The sequence below is a fragment of the Perognathus longimembris genome, chromosome 5 (assembly GCF_023159225.1).
Source record: "Perognathus longimembris pacificus isolate PPM17 chromosome 5, ASM2315922v1, whole genome shotgun sequence".
Classification (NCBI taxonomy): Eukaryota; Metazoa; Chordata; class Mammalia; order Rodentia; family Heteromyidae; genus Perognathus; species Perognathus longimembris.
The window spans coordinates 2,665,306-2,682,876 of NC_063165.1; the positions used below are offsets into that span (position 1 = coordinate 2,665,306).

The 17,571-nt window shown below is 53.2% G+C and overlaps 1 protein-coding gene across 6 annotated transcripts; it reads left to right on the top strand.

The window, feature by feature from the left end:
- The first annotated feature begins 2,420 nt into the window (after positions 1 to 2,420).
- Zbtb21 (zinc finger and BTB domain containing 21) lies at positions 2,421 to 16,618 on the top strand. Of its 6 annotated transcripts, XM_048346203.1 has the most exons (3): positions 3,902 to 5,415; positions 13,097 to 14,702; positions 15,306 to 16,618. In XM_048346203.1, exons 2-3 carry the CDS (start codon positions 13,109 to 13,111, stop codon positions 16,319 to 16,321), a joined length of 2,610 nt encoding a protein of 869 aa, XP_048202160.1. In that variant the 5' UTR covers positions 3,902 to 5,415; positions 13,097 to 13,108; the 3' UTR covers positions 16,322 to 16,618. The 6 variants fall into 6 exon arrangements, with proteins under 6 accessions (XP_048202156.1, XP_048202155.1, XP_048202157.1 ...); XM_048346199.1 differs by lacking the exon at positions 3,902 to 5,415 and adding an exon at positions 2,421 to 2,549 and having other exon boundaries at positions 13,097 to 16,618; XM_048346198.1 differs by having other exon boundaries at positions 3,901 to 5,415; positions 13,097 to 16,618.
- Positions 16,619 to 17,571: the final 953 nt, after the last annotated feature.

The following is a 17,571-nucleotide window of genomic DNA, read 5'->3' on the forward strand; positions in this document are numbered from 1 at the left end:
CGTCACGAGACAGAGGTCAATGGAGAGAGCAAGGTTTCTGTTGCCTTTGGCAGCTAATTCTGTTTCAGTGAACGGGTGACCCCAGGCTTAGAGGAGAGGCCAGCCAGCGGTCATCAAGACGTGAAAACAGCAGGTACTTCGGGTATGCCGGTGGCCAGTGGGGAGCAGCGTGGAGGGAGGCTGTTTGGGGCCTAATGGGAAACTGAGAAACAGAAAAGCTAGCTGCTAGCTCAACATAAGCTTTCTATTTATTTCCTCACCTGCAAAACAGGGATAACAGGATAGAATCACTCAGCTTCAAACTCAAAGCCCGTTGAAAGACAATTACTATACCTTCTACCTTACAAGAAGACGCTTTTAAAAGTTCTTTAGGGGGGCTGGGGATATGGCCTAGTGGCAAGAGAGCTTGCCTCGTATACATGAGGCCCTGGGTTCAATTCCCCAGCACCACATATACAGAAAACGGCCAGAAGTGGCGCTGTGGCTCAAGTGGCAGAGTGCTAGCCTTGAGCAAAAAGAAGCCAGGGACAGTGCTCAGGCCCTGAGTCCAAGCCCCAGGACTGGCAAAAAAAAAAAAAAAAGTTCTTTAGGGGGCTGGGAATAGGGCTTAGTGGTAAAGTGCTCGCCTCATATACATGAAGCCCTGGGTTCAATTCCTCAGCACCACAAGTATAGAAAATGGCCAGAAGTGGCGCTGTGGCTCAAGTGAAGCCAGGGACAGTGCTCAGGCCCTGAGTTCAAGGCCCAGGACTGGCCAAAAAAAAAAAAAAGCTCTTTAGTTGTAGATGAAAACTTGAGATGTGAAGTTCTTAACACTCTCATCCTTCAGGTTAATGAAAGTAAAACAACTGACGGGCTATTACTTTGAGGACAAGTTTTCATTTATACCTAACCAGTGCAAGATTATTTCTCCTACTCGATCATTTCATAAGTTCCCTAGTCATAGGCACAAAAACTCAACCTTTCAAAATTAGATTTGAAAACGTAACACACACTTGTAAACGTATTAAAGCTAATTTAAAACCTAGGCATTTTTAAGCGCCTGCTCTACAATATCCACTTTTTTTAAATTTATTTATCAATTAAACAAATTTTTTGACAAGGTGTTGTGCAAAAGTTACATAGTAGGGCAGTGTGTACATTTCTTGTGATATCTTACCAATTTCCACTTCTAAGCTGCTGTTCTGTCTGTTCCACACAGCCTGTCTAAATGAGAGAATCTTCCTTAGAGCTTGCATTTCGTTTTTGGTATTTCTGTTACCTGCTTTTGACAGAAAGTGAAGGTCTAACAATTTGTAATATTCACACAGGAAACAGTCTGAGAGACACCAGAGAACTGGGATAACAGAAAGTAAATTGCTGCCTCATTTAACTCGATACCTTCTTAGAAAGAAAAAGGACTCTGTGGGGGGGGGGGGGAATTGATAATGCGGCGCACGCCCAGATCTGAAGGGGGAGGAACCTCGCTAACTCCTCAGAGCGACCCTCCACCAATTCTGAACCCTGGGTCTGGGCTCCCACAGCCAGAGACCCCCAAGGCAATCGACCCCTGGGTCACAGCACCTCTAAGGGTGTCTGGGCCCCAAGGGTCCCAAGCCTCTAAAGGTCCTCAGCTCCCCTCAAGGTCCCCAGGCCTTCCTAAAAGGCCCCCAGACCCCTAAAGGTCCCCAGGCCCCAAAGGTCTCCAGGCCCCCTAAAGGTCCCCAGACCCCCCCCAAAGGTCCCCAGGCACCAAGGGTCCCGGACCCCCTAAAGGCCCTCAGGCCCCCCAAAGGGCCCCAGGCCCCACCAAAGGTCCTCAGCCCCTCCTAAAGGTCCCCAGGCCCCAAGAGTCCCCAGTCCCCCTAAAGGTCCCCAGGCCCCCTAAAGGTCCTCAGACCACGTAAAGGTCCTCAGACCCCCACCTAAAGGTCCCCAGGCCCCCTAAAGTTCCCAGGGCCCCCAAAAGTTCTAAGACCCCCCCAAAGGTCCCCAGGCCCCCTAAAGGTCTCCAGGCCCCAAGGGTCCCCCCGGCCCCCCTAAAGTCCTCAGAATACCCTAAAGGTCTCCAGGCCCCAAGGGTCCCAGCCCCGCCCCCCGCCCCCGGGGTCTCCGGGCTCCAGGGGTCCGGCCCCGGAGGGGTCCCGTCACCGCCGGAGCCGAGCCTGGGGGCGCCGAACCGAACTGACGGCAGCGACCACCCCGCGCGGCACGGCGGCCTCGGTCAGGCCGCGGAGCCGACGGGGGCCGGGGACCCCTCCGCCCCCGCCCGGCGAGCCGCCCCGCCGCCCCGCCGCCCCGCCGCCCCGCCGCCGCGCAGAGCCCGGCGCCCGCGGCCCCGCCCGTCCGGCGCCCGCGCCCCCGCGGCCCCGCGGCCCCGCCCCCCGGCGCTCGGCGGCCAATCCCAGCGCCGCGCACGTGACGAGCGCTGCCTGCGATGACCTCATCCCTGGTGTGGGATGACGTCAAATTCAAGATGGATGGAATCACAGCGGCAGCGGCGGCTGCGGCGCGCGCGAGCCGAGTGTGAGCGGAAAGGGGCCCGGCGCCTGCTCCGGGGGTGAAGGCCGGTGAGTACCTGTCACGCCCCCCCCCCGGGAGGACTGCGGGGCCCCGTCGGGGGCTCCTGCCTCCCCGCAAAACGCGGCCTTCCCTGACGTAACTCTGAGGTGATTTCTCCCCTTTTTCCTCCACCAGCGGGTTACGGGCTCCGGGCGCTGGTGCGCGTGCGCGGCGCCGCGGCTCTCACGGAGCATGCCCAGACTCCCACGTAGCCGGCGCGGTCTTCGCAGTGCGCATGCTCTATGCCCGCACTTGGCCTCGCCCTCGCCACTGCGCATGCCCGGCGCCCGGGCCGGCTGCGCCGCGGGGCCGGGCGAGCGGCGCGGGCCGGCGGCCGCGCGGGGCCGGAGCGCGCGCCCCTTCGCGAAGCCGTTGCAACGCCTCGAGGGGGAAGGGCGCGCGCCCCCGCCCCGGGCCGGTGTGGGGGTCGGCGAGCCGGGGAGGGCGACCCCGCAGCGCGCGCGGACGGTGGTAGGAGGCCGCGGGGACCCCGCACCTGCCGTGCCGCCCGCCCGGGTCCCCGAGGCCGGAGCGCGACGGCGCGCGGGCCCGTGACCTTCCCGCCGGGCCCCCCTCCACCCCCACCCCCGCCCCCGCCCGGCCCGGCCCGCCTCGCCGCCGCGGCCTCGGGCCCCGCAGCGCGCGCGGGGCTGCTCTGCAGACACCGCACCTGGCGGCCCTGGGGCGGCCCGGGCCGGAGCGTCCCCTCTCCCCCCGCCCCCCCCCCGGGGGGCTCTGGGTTCTGAAGCAGGGCACCCCAGCAGCACGCTGGCAGGGGGTTGGTCAGGTCTCCGCGGGGGTGGGGGGGGTGGGGGACCATCGGCCCCCGGCCCCCGCGCCGCCCGGGGCTCAGGACTGCTGTTAGGATTACCACCCCCATTCCTTGCCTCGGTGCGGGAACCGGCGGCTCCGCGCACCTTCCGTGCCTGCGCTAGTGGACTGTCCGGTCAGTGGTGGCTCACGACCATGACCCTGAGTCATCATCGCTCGGGCTTGCTACGAGGAGGAGGTAGTGGGTTCATCCGCTCTGGAAGGTGTCTCATCGACTCCTCCCCGCCCCCCCCCTCCTCTTTGGGCTGGTATTTGGTGTTTGAACTCAGGACCTCGCAGCTGCCCCTTAGCTTCCCCCCCCCCCCCCACTCAAAGCTACTGCTCTGCCACTTGAGCTCCCATTTCCAGCTCTCTGCCGGTTAATAAGAACCTTATTGACATTTCTACACTGGCTGGATTTGAACCATGATCCTCAGATCTCAACCTCCCGAGTAGCTGTGATGCAAGTGTGAGCCACCGGGCCCAGCTGGGAAAAATTCCCCCACCCCCACCCCCCCCGAAAATTCTTGCTTGCACAAGTCTAATGATCAATAGTCACCGAGTTTAACTTTACCCCTAAGCGTTGATGTCATACAGGCAGAAGAAAGTTGGAGCTTTCTGCAAAGTACTTTTGAACTTAATTCATTCTTTTGACACCGTTGGAAGTCTAGTGTGCTTCATTCTGTGGAAGTGAAGGTTGAAGAAAATAGAAGCCCTCCCCTGAGAAATTTACAGTGCGACTTAGTAGGAATATTAGACATGCACACTGAAGGAAAAGGAGAAGCAGCAGAAGAGGGATTAGGTAAACCATGAAGTCCCCAGGTAAAGAGCGGGGAGCATTTCAGGTGTTGTGATAGCACACAGAGAAGGGATGGCAGTGTGGTGAGTGGTCGGATATTGGGGACATTTGAGGGCCGACTTCACAAGCTGTAGTGACTGGCAGAAGTGCAAAGTAGAAGAGCTTTGTGGCGGAGGAGACCTGGCTGGCAACGCACCCGGCTAAGTAGGGAAAGTGTGAAGACAAGCAGGTGTAAGAGTGAGGTGCCAGGTTGCAAGACACAAGTGTTGGGGTGAACGTGTGGGATGTGCTGGGAGGATGAACAGGTTCTGTTGGCACCCAAGAAAGACGGATGTGGGAGTCCCCATCCGGTCTGGAGCCGCAAGCTCCGTTGAGTCTCCGTGCAGTAGTAGATGCCTGCCAGGGTCCATACTGATGAAAACAAGTGCAGATGAGCTGAAGTCACCGTGGGGGTACTGAGCACCTGGGGTGTTGTGGTTCGGGTGACTAAGTTTCTGACTGGGGTCAGAAGCCTTGTAGAGGCACTAATGTTTCAGCTGGATCTTTCCGTGGAAGGTAGCCCAGTAAAGAAGTAGGAGCTAGACCTTTAGGTGGCAGAAGCTGGGTGTGAGTTTGCCAGGTAAAATGGTAAAGAGTGCCAGTTGAAGAAGGGTGCAGAAGTCAGTTGTGACCAGAGTCAGGAATCTTGTATACCACTCTACAATTTGAACTTTGCGCTGAGAACTAATAGAGGATAATATTATAAAGGAATGCAATGATGTGACCAGCTTTATTTACTTAAGGAAAACAAGGCATAATGTCCATCCTTGCATTAAATTGGGACAGAAGGTACAAAAAAAATGAGTACATGTTTATCGTCGTACAAGACACCATGTTAAGCATTCTGAAGAGTGCCTAAAGATGATAGATGATCCATCAGTCCTTGAAGAGTTGCAGCCTTGCTGGAGCAGGGGAGTCAGGCAGAAGAAGGTGGTGAATGAACAAGATTAAAATGGTGCCGGCTCCATGTAGCAGAACAAGAGGTGTGTTCTTTCTAAGCGGACATAGTCCGTGATGGTGCATTCATTTACTTGGGGTGCTATAATAGTGTGCATGGATTGGCGGCCTGTGTCATACTGTTTGTATGATTGGCGGCCTATGTCATACTGTTTTCTTCTAGTTAACAGGCGGAAGAGGGATCCGCAGGACTGGGTCCTTTGAAGGGCTGCCCTCCATGGGTGTCTGCGGCTTGATGCCTCTTCTTTTAAGGACACCAGTTTCATTAGGTTAGGACACATTTTAACCCGATTATCTCATTTTAGCTTAAGTACTTCTGTAAAGATCTCATCTCCAAATGATTGCTGGGGGTTAGGACTGGGCGGGGGGCTGGGGTGTGTGAATGGGAGTCATAGCTCTAACAGTGGCTGCCTGGAGGATTGGAACTTGAGCTGAGGGAGGTACAAATTTGATGTGTTCCAGGATGAGGTTGTGTCATAGGGTCAGAGAATCTGAAATGGGAAAATGTCATGGGAGATAACTAAGAGGCGTTTTAAAGGTAATTGGGAAACAGATGTTTATGGACTTGAAGTCCTTGTTTGTCAAGTTCTATATTCTAGCCTGATGGAAAAGCATCATTTTTATTGTTTTAAGCATGGTAGAGACTGGCTTTGTTTTAGGCCTCAACCAAAACACTGCATGAAGGTGATGCTGACAGTTCTCTGTCCCACGAGGCAGTGTACTACCTGTCACAGCCTTTACGTTCATCAAGACAGTTAGCTTGTTATTAGTTATCTTCATTTGCTTCCTTGATTATCCCCTCATTACCTCCCTAGAAGTAGGACTTTGTGTTGAGCACCCTGTGTTTCAGACATATGTAACCATGCCTTGCACACAAGAGGAGTTTAATAAGCTGAGGTAGTAATAGAGAGTGTGTGTATATGTTGGATAACTGATCGGTGTCTTGTTGTAGGAAGCTTATCTAGCAGCAGCACTGTAAAGTATGGGTTTGGAAGGCATGACAGGAAGGGTGAATACCAAGTGGGAACATATTCATCCTGGCTCCTTAATATAGCAGGATCAGAAACAGACCAGCTGACTTGACAAGAGGAGTTTATTGTAAAGATACCCGGCTTTAAAGAAAAGCTAGAAGAAGAAGAAAACAACCTTAGGTCAGGAAGGACAATAACAACTACTTTCTGGAATGTATGCACAATGCCCCACGGGTTGCCTCTTCCAGCCTTCACTGAATTAAACTCCTTTTATCTGTTGTCCTTCTTAGGGCCCTCATTCCAGGGAAGAAACATCTAATGGGCCTGGCCCTGGGTGTGTGCCTATGGCCACCGTTTGTACTGGGGGGGGACCAGTGTACTTCCAGAGCTGTATCAAGAGCTGCTTGCCTAGGAACTGGAAGAAACAGGCAGAGGCTGGCCTGAGGTGGCTCTGCTCAGTACAGCCTGTTACAGCAGAGTATTCTGCTGGTTGTGGTCTAGAATACACTAGAACCAAACCCAAGCCAGAGAGAGTGAAAATGTGACCAGGTAGAATGCAAGGTAACCTGACTCCTCGTGTAGCATCCAGTAAGCTAGTCTAACTTGGAATCTGAGGAGCTTCAGGATGTCTGCATTGTCACCAAGGGAGGGATGGTAAGACAGAAACGGAGAGCCCACGAGAGCAGCTTGGTGCTAAACCCAGACGTAAGGGCTTGGGGTGACTGTGGGCCTGTGTTCCAGTCACTGGAGGAGCCTTGGGTGTTCAGTAGGCGTCTGCCTAGTGTTACATGCATCTTCTCTTTTTCCAGTATCATGGCTAGGGTTAAACCTGAAAGACACTTCCATGGACTGTATTGTATTGTCTCCTATCAGCTGTTAACCATAATGATTCTCTCATTTCGAAGCTTCAGGAAACAACGTGAAATTCAAACAGTAAGGCAGAGTTCAGGAAGATAGTTGTATAGGAATCCAGGTGGTAAGCTAGTCAGGCCTGTTCATAATCATACTCTACAGGAAAGTTTCTCTCAGCTGTTTCTGCTGCTCATGAGCAAGCTGTGTGTGTGTGTGTGTGTGTGTGTGTGTGTGTGTGTGTGTGTGTTTTAATCTCTTTCTGTTGAAGAGCTTTTCTGCCATGACCAGAGAAGCAGAACTTGTGCAGCAGTGGGTGAGTCAGGTAGAGGTGAGCAGTGGAGGAGTCGGCCCTGGGTGGCAGCAACTTGCATATATCTGTGCATGAGATGCAGTCTGGAAAACCCAGGGCCTCTAGTGATGTGCCAGCAAGTTTGCTGTATCTGGGTCAGAAAAAATGTCTTCAGGAGAAATTATACCCAGTAACAAAATGGCCTCTCTGAGATCTGGACAGCAGAGGTGTCAATAGGGTTTTGTTGGGATTTTTTTTACGGGTTCATTTATTTTGTACTATTTATTTCTGTTGCTGTTATTATTTTTTTTTTTTTTTTTTTTTTTGGCCAGTCCTGGGCCTTGGACTCAGGGCCTGAGCACTGTCCCTGGCTTCTTCCCGCTCAAGTCTAGCACTCTGCCACTTGAGCCACAGCGCCGCTTCTGGCCGTTTTCTGTATATGTGGTGCTGGGGAATCGAACCTAGGGCCTCGTGTATCCGAGGCAGGCACTCTCGCCACTAGGCTATATCCCCAGCCCTGTTGCTGTTATTATTACAAAGGTGATGTAGAGAGCGTTAATGTTACATAAGTCAGGAACTTCTCAAATGGTCCCTCCTTCTCTTGCCCCCTCCCAGTTCCCGTCCCTACCCACAGTTGTTGCGTTCATTTTCTACATGGTGTGTTCTGAGTGCCACTGGTGCATTGCTCCTCCTTTGTCCCTCCTTGGAATCAGTAGGTTTTGAGGATTCAGTTTCCATCCCAACTGCCACCAAGATCAGCTGGATTATCATATGACACTCAGCAGTTGCGATTTCCCTTTTTGCGTGCATTCTCAGTGGGTAGCATTTCAGAGTTTTCAGTTAGGTTGAAATCAATAAACAAGACCTACTTACTGTGGTTAAGGCAGAGAAAGCCAAATGTTGTCTCTTTGCAGCTAGATTGGGAAGGGGTCGTTGTTCCCACAGCATAATAGTAGAACTAAAACATCAAAGCAAGACCCTTAGGCAAAGAGGAGCAGTCCAAAGAACCCAGACCTCTCTCCCCTCTGTCCTCGCTCCAGATCTTCAGAGTCTTCCTGTCCTAGGGAGAACTGATGGTCACTGTTACTCTCTTATAATGCCACGGTGGCCTTGCTTTAGCCCCCAAGACCCCTGTTGAGCCTCATATCCTTACCCTCCTGTGTATACTTTGTTCACCTCAGATAAAAACACCTATCTGGTCTGAATGTTGCACATACTCGCTCTTTTTTTTTTTTTTTTGGCCAGTCCTGGGGCTTGGACTCAGGGCCTGAGCACTGTCCCTGGCTTCTTTTTGCTCAAGGCTAGCACTCTGCCACTTGAGCCACAGCGCCACTTCTGGCCGTTTTCTATATATGTGGTGCTGGGGAATTGAACCCAGGGCCTCATGTATACGAGGCAAGCACTCTCGCCACTAGGCCATATCCCCAGCCCCACATACTCGCTCTTGTTCCAGATGTTTCTCCCCACCTTTCCTGCCTGTTTCCTCCCTACATTTCCTGATTATTCACCTGGCTGTCATCGCACCTGGATGGCCATCACCTGTCCTGCGTGCAGACCTCCCCAAACAGCTGTCTTCTACCTGCACACTGGACTCCCCCGACAGATTTCCTTGTCCTGTCCCTGTGTGAGATTCCAAGCTCCAGGAGACCCGCCCTGCTGGTCAGGTTAACATCTCTGCTTAGTAGTGTCCTTCCAGCTTTCCCTTACCCATTCCAGCTTGTAAGCTGGTGGACGCCCAGTCGACAGCCTCATCATGCAATGATTAAGGGGAGCCCAGGTTCTGTGCTCAGACTCCCAGCTCCACTACCATCTGTTGGGCCCGCCCAGGCATTACTGACCTGACCTATCTAGCTCAGATGAGAATGTAGAGGTAACTAAAGGCAGTATGAGGCAAGGTCACACATCTTTAGCCTGATGTGCTGCTTATCTGAGTGGCCTTGGGCAAGTTGCTCAACCCCTTGGTTTCCTTGTCTATAAAATGGGGATAAGCCCAATGGGTGACTCTCTAATCCTAGCTCCTCAGGAAGCTGAGATCTGAGGATTGGGGCTCAAAGCCAGCCCGAGCAGACAACTCCTTAAAACTCTTCTCTCCAGTTAAGCAGGGCAAGACCACTAGGCATGTGTAATAGTAGCTGTAAGTGCTCAACGTGTAGTAGAATGGACAGTAAACGTCGAGTTACTCTGCACTGTCACAAACTGTTCCTTTGTCAGGAACTTATACACCTAATTTACACATTTTTGTTCAAAAAGATAGAAGCCTGTGCTCCAAGATAATTGGAAGCCACTACTGAAATCCAACGTAGGGACTATCAAGAAAGGATAAAGAAATTTGTAAACAACAAAAAGTGAGCAGAACGTTGCTTTCTGGCAGCAGAGTACACATGGTGTGTGAACTATCACACTATGCTTTGTGGCCCGGGATGTGGACAATCCCACGTAGTTTGAGCCTTTCAGTTAAAGGGTTTTAACTTCTGTATCTTGGTTTACAGCTCCTAAGCCAAAGAGACCATGATAGAGGGTCTGTATATGGATGTGTAACTGGGGAATGATTCTAGGAAGTACAAGAGTGTTGGGAAGGATGTCCGTAAAGGTATACTAACAAACACGTGACTGCACCTGTAATCCTAACTACTCTGGGGGCTGAGATCTGAGGATTGCCGTTAGAAGTCAGCCTGGGGCAGGAAAAGTCCATGAGTCTCTTATCTCTAATTAATCACCAAAAAACTGGAAGTGGAGCTGTGGCTCAAGTGGTAGAGTGCCAGTCTTGACCAAAAAGCTCAAGAACAGCTCCCAAGCCCTGAGTTCAAGCTCCAGGTTGGGCACAAATTTTTTTTTCTTTTTAAAGAAAAACGTATCCCCTGACTTCAGTAGTCACGCTGTTAGAAATCCTGTTTTACCTCTGCTGCACCCACCGGGGCCACGCCTCCTGGGTCAGGGCAGGAGGCTTCTCCCAGCTTCACTTTCCTCCCTCGTCCTGTGCTCTGTGGTCTATTGTCCGCAGCGTAGAACTCTTATGTTCATAGTTAAAACCTAACCCAGGCTCTGTCATCCTCTGCTTAGAACCTTCCATTCCCTGCATGGGACATGTCACCCAGTAGTCCTCGCTTCTGGGATGTCCTTGTCCATGACTCTAGAGCCAAGAGCTCCACCCCCAGTTCACCTGCCTCTTCTATGCCATTTTCCCATTCGAACCCCCCCAGCTTGTCCCTCATTCCCTCAATCTTCTCGAATGCATTTTGTTGAATGAATAAATAAATGGCTTAAGTTTTTGGTACTGCTTGTAATGGTAGCAGATATTATCATTTGATTCTCTCAGCACTGTATGGAAACTGCTGTTGTATGGGGGGATGGGGCAGGGAGATTGAAGCTCTCCAAGTTAGCTAGCCCGGGACACTAGTGGTCTTGACTCCGGCTCTCAGGCAAGGGTGTGTTTCCCACCTCATACATTAAGTGTGAATATGTCCAGTGAAACAGGCCTCTCAAGTTCTTACTGCATTTGGTGCATTCCAACATATTTTACTCTGTCCTAATTTTACCCATTCTCAAGCCAAAATTGAGCTTAAGAACTCCTTGAACAAATACCAGCTCAACATTTGCTTCTGATCCACTGCTTTTTCCTCTGGCAACGTCTCTCAGAAACTCATTCATAATGCCACAACTGCCCTACCAGTACCCAGTGGAGTCAATACCTGTGGCATTATTAACTCCTTCCCCCACCCCCTTCGACCTCCATAAAAGATGAGCAAGCTTTCTTTTTTAAACACAGGTAGATGTGTGATTTGGGTTTTGGTAGTACTCGAGTTTCAACTTAGCACCTCACACTCACTAGGCAGGTCTCTACCACTTGAGCCACTTCACTATTCTAGACGTGTGGCTCTCGAGGGGTGCTAGGTGTAAGTTAAATGGGGCACAGAGGGGGGAAAGTCTTTGTCAAGCAGTCACACGCAGAGCCACCTTTCCCCTTTGAGTGTGAAGGGATCAAAGGCACGAAGGGACACCTAGTGAGCTCTGGGCCCAGGTGCTGGTTTGTGGCTAGAGCCTGGTGGCAGATCCTGGCCCAGGTGAGCCCTGTGGCCTGGGCAGGAATGCTGAAGGCCATGCGCTCTGCAGGTCACTCCAGGCTGCCCTCTTCTCCACGAGCTCCCCCGGAGAGCCTGGGTCTGAGGAGAGCGCCTGCAGGTGTCCTGGGACTGGGTGGGATGTGTCCCGCTGAATCCTCTCTAGAATGTTCTCAGTCACTTTTGACCCATTCTAATGGGAAAAAATATCATAGCAATATTTTGTTAGGGTGTTGGGGAGTGAACCCAGAACCTCGCATGTGCTAAACAAGCGTCGTAGTGTTGTTCTATCCCAACCCTGTCCAAGTACTTTTAATAGAAGATGATGTTATGAAATTTACCCACCAGCCAGGTGCTGGTGGCTCACGCCTGTCATCTTACCTACTCAGGAGGCTGGAATCTGAGAATCACAGTTCGAAGCTAACCTGGGCAGGAAAGTCCGTGGGACTCTTTATCTCCAATGAACTACAAGAAAGCCAGAAGTAGGGCTGTGGGTCAAGTGGTAGAGCAGTAGCCTTGAGCAAATAAAGCTCAGGGACAGGGCCTGGGCTCTGAGTTGAAGTCCCAGGACCGGCACCAAAAAAGAAAAACAACCAGATGACATTCTTACATCACAGGGCCCCAAGTGGAGGGCCCCAGGTGGGGAGCAAGGAGATTCCTCATGAAGTGCCTCGGCCTTCACAGGAGCATAGGGTAGAAGTTACAGATGCATTCAGTGCCTATTATGCCTGCTATCCTACAAGTTAATTGCATGTTTGTTGAGCACTTAGTATATTTTAGATGCTATCTCATCTAATTGTTGCCACAAGTGTCCTTGCCACACCAAGGGGTTTGCACACAGGCTAGCAGGCCATTCATCCCAAAGACACGGCTTGCATCAGAGGAGCTGGCACCGATTCTCCTTCCCACAAGGCCTCCTTGGCGGGGTTTAGAGTTGAAGAGAATTTCAGTGAAACTGCAGTCTAACGCATAAGTTTCTGACGCTTAAGCTTTGGGGCTTCTCACTGGGGTTTTAGCTGAAGACTGGCTTTCTATCACTTGAGCCACTGCCACCCTTGTGACTTTTTGCTGGTAACTGCAGGTAAGTGTCTCAAGGAGACTGCCAGCCTATCTCTACACCATGACCTCAGGCCTCGGCCTTCTGAGTAGCTAGAATTACAAGCATGAGCCCAACAGTGCCCAGCCACGCCAAAGGGTTGTTTGTTTGTTTTTTTTTTCTGTTCTTGAAAGTGCAGTTTAAGAGATTCTAAGGCAAAGAATGAAAGGAAAGAGAAAGAAAGAACCTTGTTTCGTGCTTCTAAGCATTGTTAAACATCAAAGGACTGTCTCTTGGCAAATTCTTTTTCCACCCCTTGTCAACATTTACATGTATATAAATGTAGTAAAAGTGATGGAGAATCACAGACTTGGGAATTAGGATAATTTCGTGCTTGGCATTCTCTGAACACGAAGGGGAACTAAGCATCAAATGGGTAAAGACCCTACGGAATAAACCCTTATTTTCAAATATCCCTTGTATATCTACCTGCCAAGTACGAGCGGCCTTTTGAGAGTATGGGAAATGCATTTGGTTGGTGTCCGGTTCCTGACATTCTCGGGTTGTAGTGACTGACGCCGTTTTCCACGTTATGTAAAGAGCTCTGGCCTGTGGAAGGACCTCGGTCCTCTCTCCCCCCGGGGGGGGGGCGGGGGTGGCAGGGCCCTTCCCCTGGGGGCTCCCCCTCACCGCAGAGCGCTTTTCGCCGAGGTCTTAGCGCTGGCTTCACTTCCTGTCTTGCAGATAAGCCGAGCGATGGAGGGACTCCTGCATTACATCAACCCAGCGCACGCCATCTCTCTGCTCAGTGCCCTCAACGAGGAGCGCCTCAAGGGACAGCTGTGCGACGTGGTCCTGATTGTTGGGGACCAGAAGTTTCGAGCTCATAAGAACGTCTTGGCCGCCAGCAGCGAGTACTTCCAGAGCTTATTCACAAATAAGGAGAACGAGTCCCAAACGGTCTTTCAGCTGGACTTCTGTGAGCCAGATGCTTTTGATAATGTTCTGAACTACATTTACTCTTCTTCCCTCTTTGTGGAGAAGGGCAGCCTGGCCGCGGTGCAGGAGCTGGGCTATAGCCTTGGTATCTCCTTCCTGACCAACATTGTCTCCAAAGCCCCCCAGGCCCCCTTCCCCGTGTGTCCCAACAGAAGGAGAGTGTTGGTTAGTGAGGATGACGAGACCAGCTCCCAGAAGAGGAGCGTCATTGTGTGTCAGGGTAGAAGCGAAGCCCCGGGGAAAGCCGGCAGTCAGAACGCCCCCGACCCGAGCCGCGCCCCCCGGCCCACGCCCAGCGCCGCCACCAAGACCGCTGCTGGCAGGCCACACGTTGCCAAGGCCGTGGAGCCCCTGCACAGCCTGGCCCTCGCCGACAAGAACTGGCCCAGAGAGCCTGCTGCTGGCTACACAAAGGCTCTTGAGCTTTCTGGATCTCCGGATGATCCTAGTAGAAGCAGCTTGGTGAAAAGAAATGCAGTATTACCCTCCAAGCCTCCTTCAGACAGAGACACCATGGACGATAAGCCAGGGGCGAGCAGTCAGCTTCCGAAGGGCAAAGCTATAGAGATGGCTCTGAAAAGGCCACGGCCACCAGTCCTGTCTCTTCGTAGCTCCTCAGAGACTCCCTTCCTGTTGAAAGAATCTAACAAAGGAGGTGGGCAAGGGGAGGACAGAAACCTGTTGTACTACTCCAAGCTGGGCCTGGTTATCCCATCCAGTGGGTCTGCTTCTGCAAACCAAAGCATTGACAGGAGCGGCCCACTGGTCAAGAGCCTCCTCAGACGCTCCCTGTCCATGGACAGCCAGGTTCCCGTCTACTCGCCCGCCATAGATCTGAAATCGCCCCAGGGGTCACCCGCAGTGTCCAGCAGCGCGCCAGGGAACGTGTTCTGTGCTTTAGCTCAAAAGTCAGCTTTAAAAGACTGTACGGAAAAGCCAGCCCTAGAGGACAGGCCTCAAGTGCTGCAACCACATCGCCTCAGGTCCTTCAGTGCTTCTCAGCCCACAGACAGGGAGGGCGCCTCCCCCGCGGCCGCGGCGGCCAGCGAGGTGCGGATCAAGACGGAGCCCAGCAGCCCGCTCTCGGACCCCGCCGACATCATCCGGGTCACGGTGGGGGACGGGGCGGCGGCCGCGCGAGACCCGCCCGTGAAGACGGAGGAGGACAGCAAGGACATGAGCAGGCTGCCGGCGAAGCGGAGGTTCCAGGCCGACAGAAGGTCGCCCTTCAAGAAGGCCAGGGCGGAGGAGCAGGGCCCTCCCGTCTCAGGGGACAGCGGCGAGGAGAGCACCAGCCCTCCCGCCCTCGATGGCAATTTCCCAGATTCTGACTTAAACAAGGAGGAGTTTGGTGAGTTGGAGGGGACGAGACCAAATAAAAAGTTTAAATGCAAACATTGCCTTAAGATCTTTAGATCCACCGCGGGTCTTCACCGCCATGCTAACATGTACCATAATCCCGAGAAGCCCTATGCCTGTGACATCTGTCACAAGCGCTTTCACACCAACTTCAAAGTGTGGACACACTGTCAGACCCAGCACGGCGTTGTGAAGAACCCGTCGCCAGCCTCTAGCTCCCATGCAGTGTTGGATGAGAAATTCCAGAGAAAGCTGATTGACATAGTGAGAGAGAGGGAGATTAAGAAGGCCCTGGTCATTAAGCTGAGGTACAGCAAGCCCGGCTTCCTGGGCCCGGGTAGTTGCCCAACACAGCAAGTCATCAAGAGGAACTTGCGCTCCCGAGCCAAAGGGGCGCACATTTGCGCTTACTGTGGAAAGGCCTACCGCTTTCTCTCTCAGTTTAAGCAGCACATAAAAATGCACCCGGGAGAAAGACCCCTCGGAGTAAATAAAGTGGCTAAGCCAAAAGAGCGCGTCCCTCTGACAGGTGCGGTAGAGAGCAAGGAGGTTTACCCGTGCCGCCTCTGTAATGCTAAGCTCTCTTCTCTTCTAGAGCAAGGCAACCACGAGCGCTTGTGCCGGAACACCACCGTTTGTCCTTACTGCAGCCTCAGGTTCTTCTCGCCCGCGCTGAAGCAGGAGCACGAGGACAGGTGTGAGTACAAGAAGCTGACCTGCCTGGAGTGCATGCGGACCTTCAAGTCCTCCTTCAGCATCTGGCGGCACCAGGTGGAGGTGCACAACCAGAACAGCATGGCCCCCGCCGACCACGTCTCCCTGCCCACGCGGGACCACAACGGCGAGGTGCCCGCCCCGCCCCGGCCCCCGCCCCCGCCCCCGCCAGAGCCTCACAAGGTAAACCACACGGCCGCACCGAAAGAGGACGCCGCGTTCAGTGACTCTTCCGAGCAGGTGAACTTCGACTCGGAGGATTCCGCCTGCCTCCCCGAAGACCTGAGCCTCTCCAAGCAGCTCAAGATCCACGTCAAAGAGGAGCCCGCGGAGGAGGCCGAGGAGGATGTGCCCGAGGCCAGCCCGGCCCCCAAGGAGGCGGCCCCCAAGGAGGCCGGCCCCAGCCAGGAAGCCGGCCTGTGGCCCTGCGAGAAGTGTGGCAAGATGTTCACGGCGCACCGGCAGCTGGAGCGGCACCAGGAGCTGCTGTGCTCCGTGAAGCCCTTCATCTGCCACGTGTGCCACAAGGCCTTCCGGACCAACTTCCGCCTCTGGAGCCACTTCCAGTCCCACATGTCCCAGGCCGCCGAGGAGCCCGCGCAGAAGGAGGCCGAAGCGTGCCCCGTGCCCACCAACTCCCCCTCCCCGCCCCCCCTCCCTCCCCCACCGCCCCTGCCCAAGATCCAGCCCCTGGAGCCCGACAGCCCCACGGGCCTCCCCGAGAACCCCATCCCCAGCACGGAGAAGCTGTTTACACCGCAGGAGTCGGACACGCTCTTTTACCACGCCCCGCCCCTCTCGGCAATCACGTTCAAAAGACAGTTCATGTGCAAACTCTGCCACAGGACGTTCAAGACCGCCTTCAGCCTCTGGAGTCACGAGCAGACGCACAACTGAAGGACCCACACTCCTGAGGCAGGAGCCCCGGCTCGCGGACTCCGTCCTGACATGCTGAGGACGTTTTTTGTTGTTTTTTTGTTTTTTATATAAAAGAATAATAAAGGTTGGGAAATTGTAATGCTTGAATTTAGGTTTGAGATAAAGTGATACTGGTTAGAAATGTCCTCACTAGGCTTTAGAAATACACTAGGGAATGTTGCAGCTTGAACCTCACAGCAGCAGGGGCTTGACTTCAGTGCAGTTGAACTGGGGCTGGATGTCACGGGTTCCAGGGTGGCAGTGTGATCCTCTGAGGTTTTTTGGCGGGTTCCAGGGTGGCAGTGTGATCCTCTGAGGTTTTTTGGCGTCACGGGTTCCAGGGTGGCAGTGTGATCCTCTGAGGTTTTTTGGCGTCACGGGTTCCAGGGTGGCAGTGTGATCCTCTGAGGTTTTGCTGTGGAAGTATTCCTTCCTTGGATTATTCCAGACACAGCAAATCTTAGCCATGTTCTTAAGGCCAAAAATACACCAGGATGAAATAGAATCATTTGCAGTATTCACTTAGATCCTAGACTACCTTAGCAATAAAAAGATAAACCTCAACTCTAACAAGTTATCCTGACACTTGATAAAGACATATTTGGTATTTTGTGGTCGCATAGAACCTTGTTTTTGTATAAAAATTGTGAGATTTAAATGAGCAATAGTCGCGCTTAGGTTTTTATAAAATAACTTGCTCTCGGTCAGCGTAGGGAGCGATGGTCCCAGCGTAGGACCGCGGCTGAGGCGCTGGGCGGGCGTTGCGACGCCGTTTACACGAGGTTCCGTAGTGAGAGGCGCCACAGAGCCACCCGCCGCACCCCAGTCTTGAGTGCGTCCAGACCCGAGGGACTGCAGAGCTCCCATCTCTGTTTACGCCGTCACAACTTGAAAACCTGAGTGTGATCGGGACCGAGCCCAGTGTCAGCAGCGGGCACGCCTGCGAACTTGAGGTTTCCTGTGACAGGTGAGGTTCAGGGAGACCACACCCCAGAGGCAGGGCAGGGAGGGCAGGTTCCAGAGCACCACTCCCTTCCAGAGACCGGGAACGGGAGGAAGGGCCTCGAAGCTTCGGCCTCCTTTCCCAGGGCAGCATATACCTTATGTCGTAGACCCTACAGATATCTATATTGGTCTATACGATTTTACTACCTCTCTGGCCTTTTGAAGTCGTCTGGTAGGATGCATTGGAGTCTGTCGGTAGCAGTGACACTGCTCTGAACTGCCGC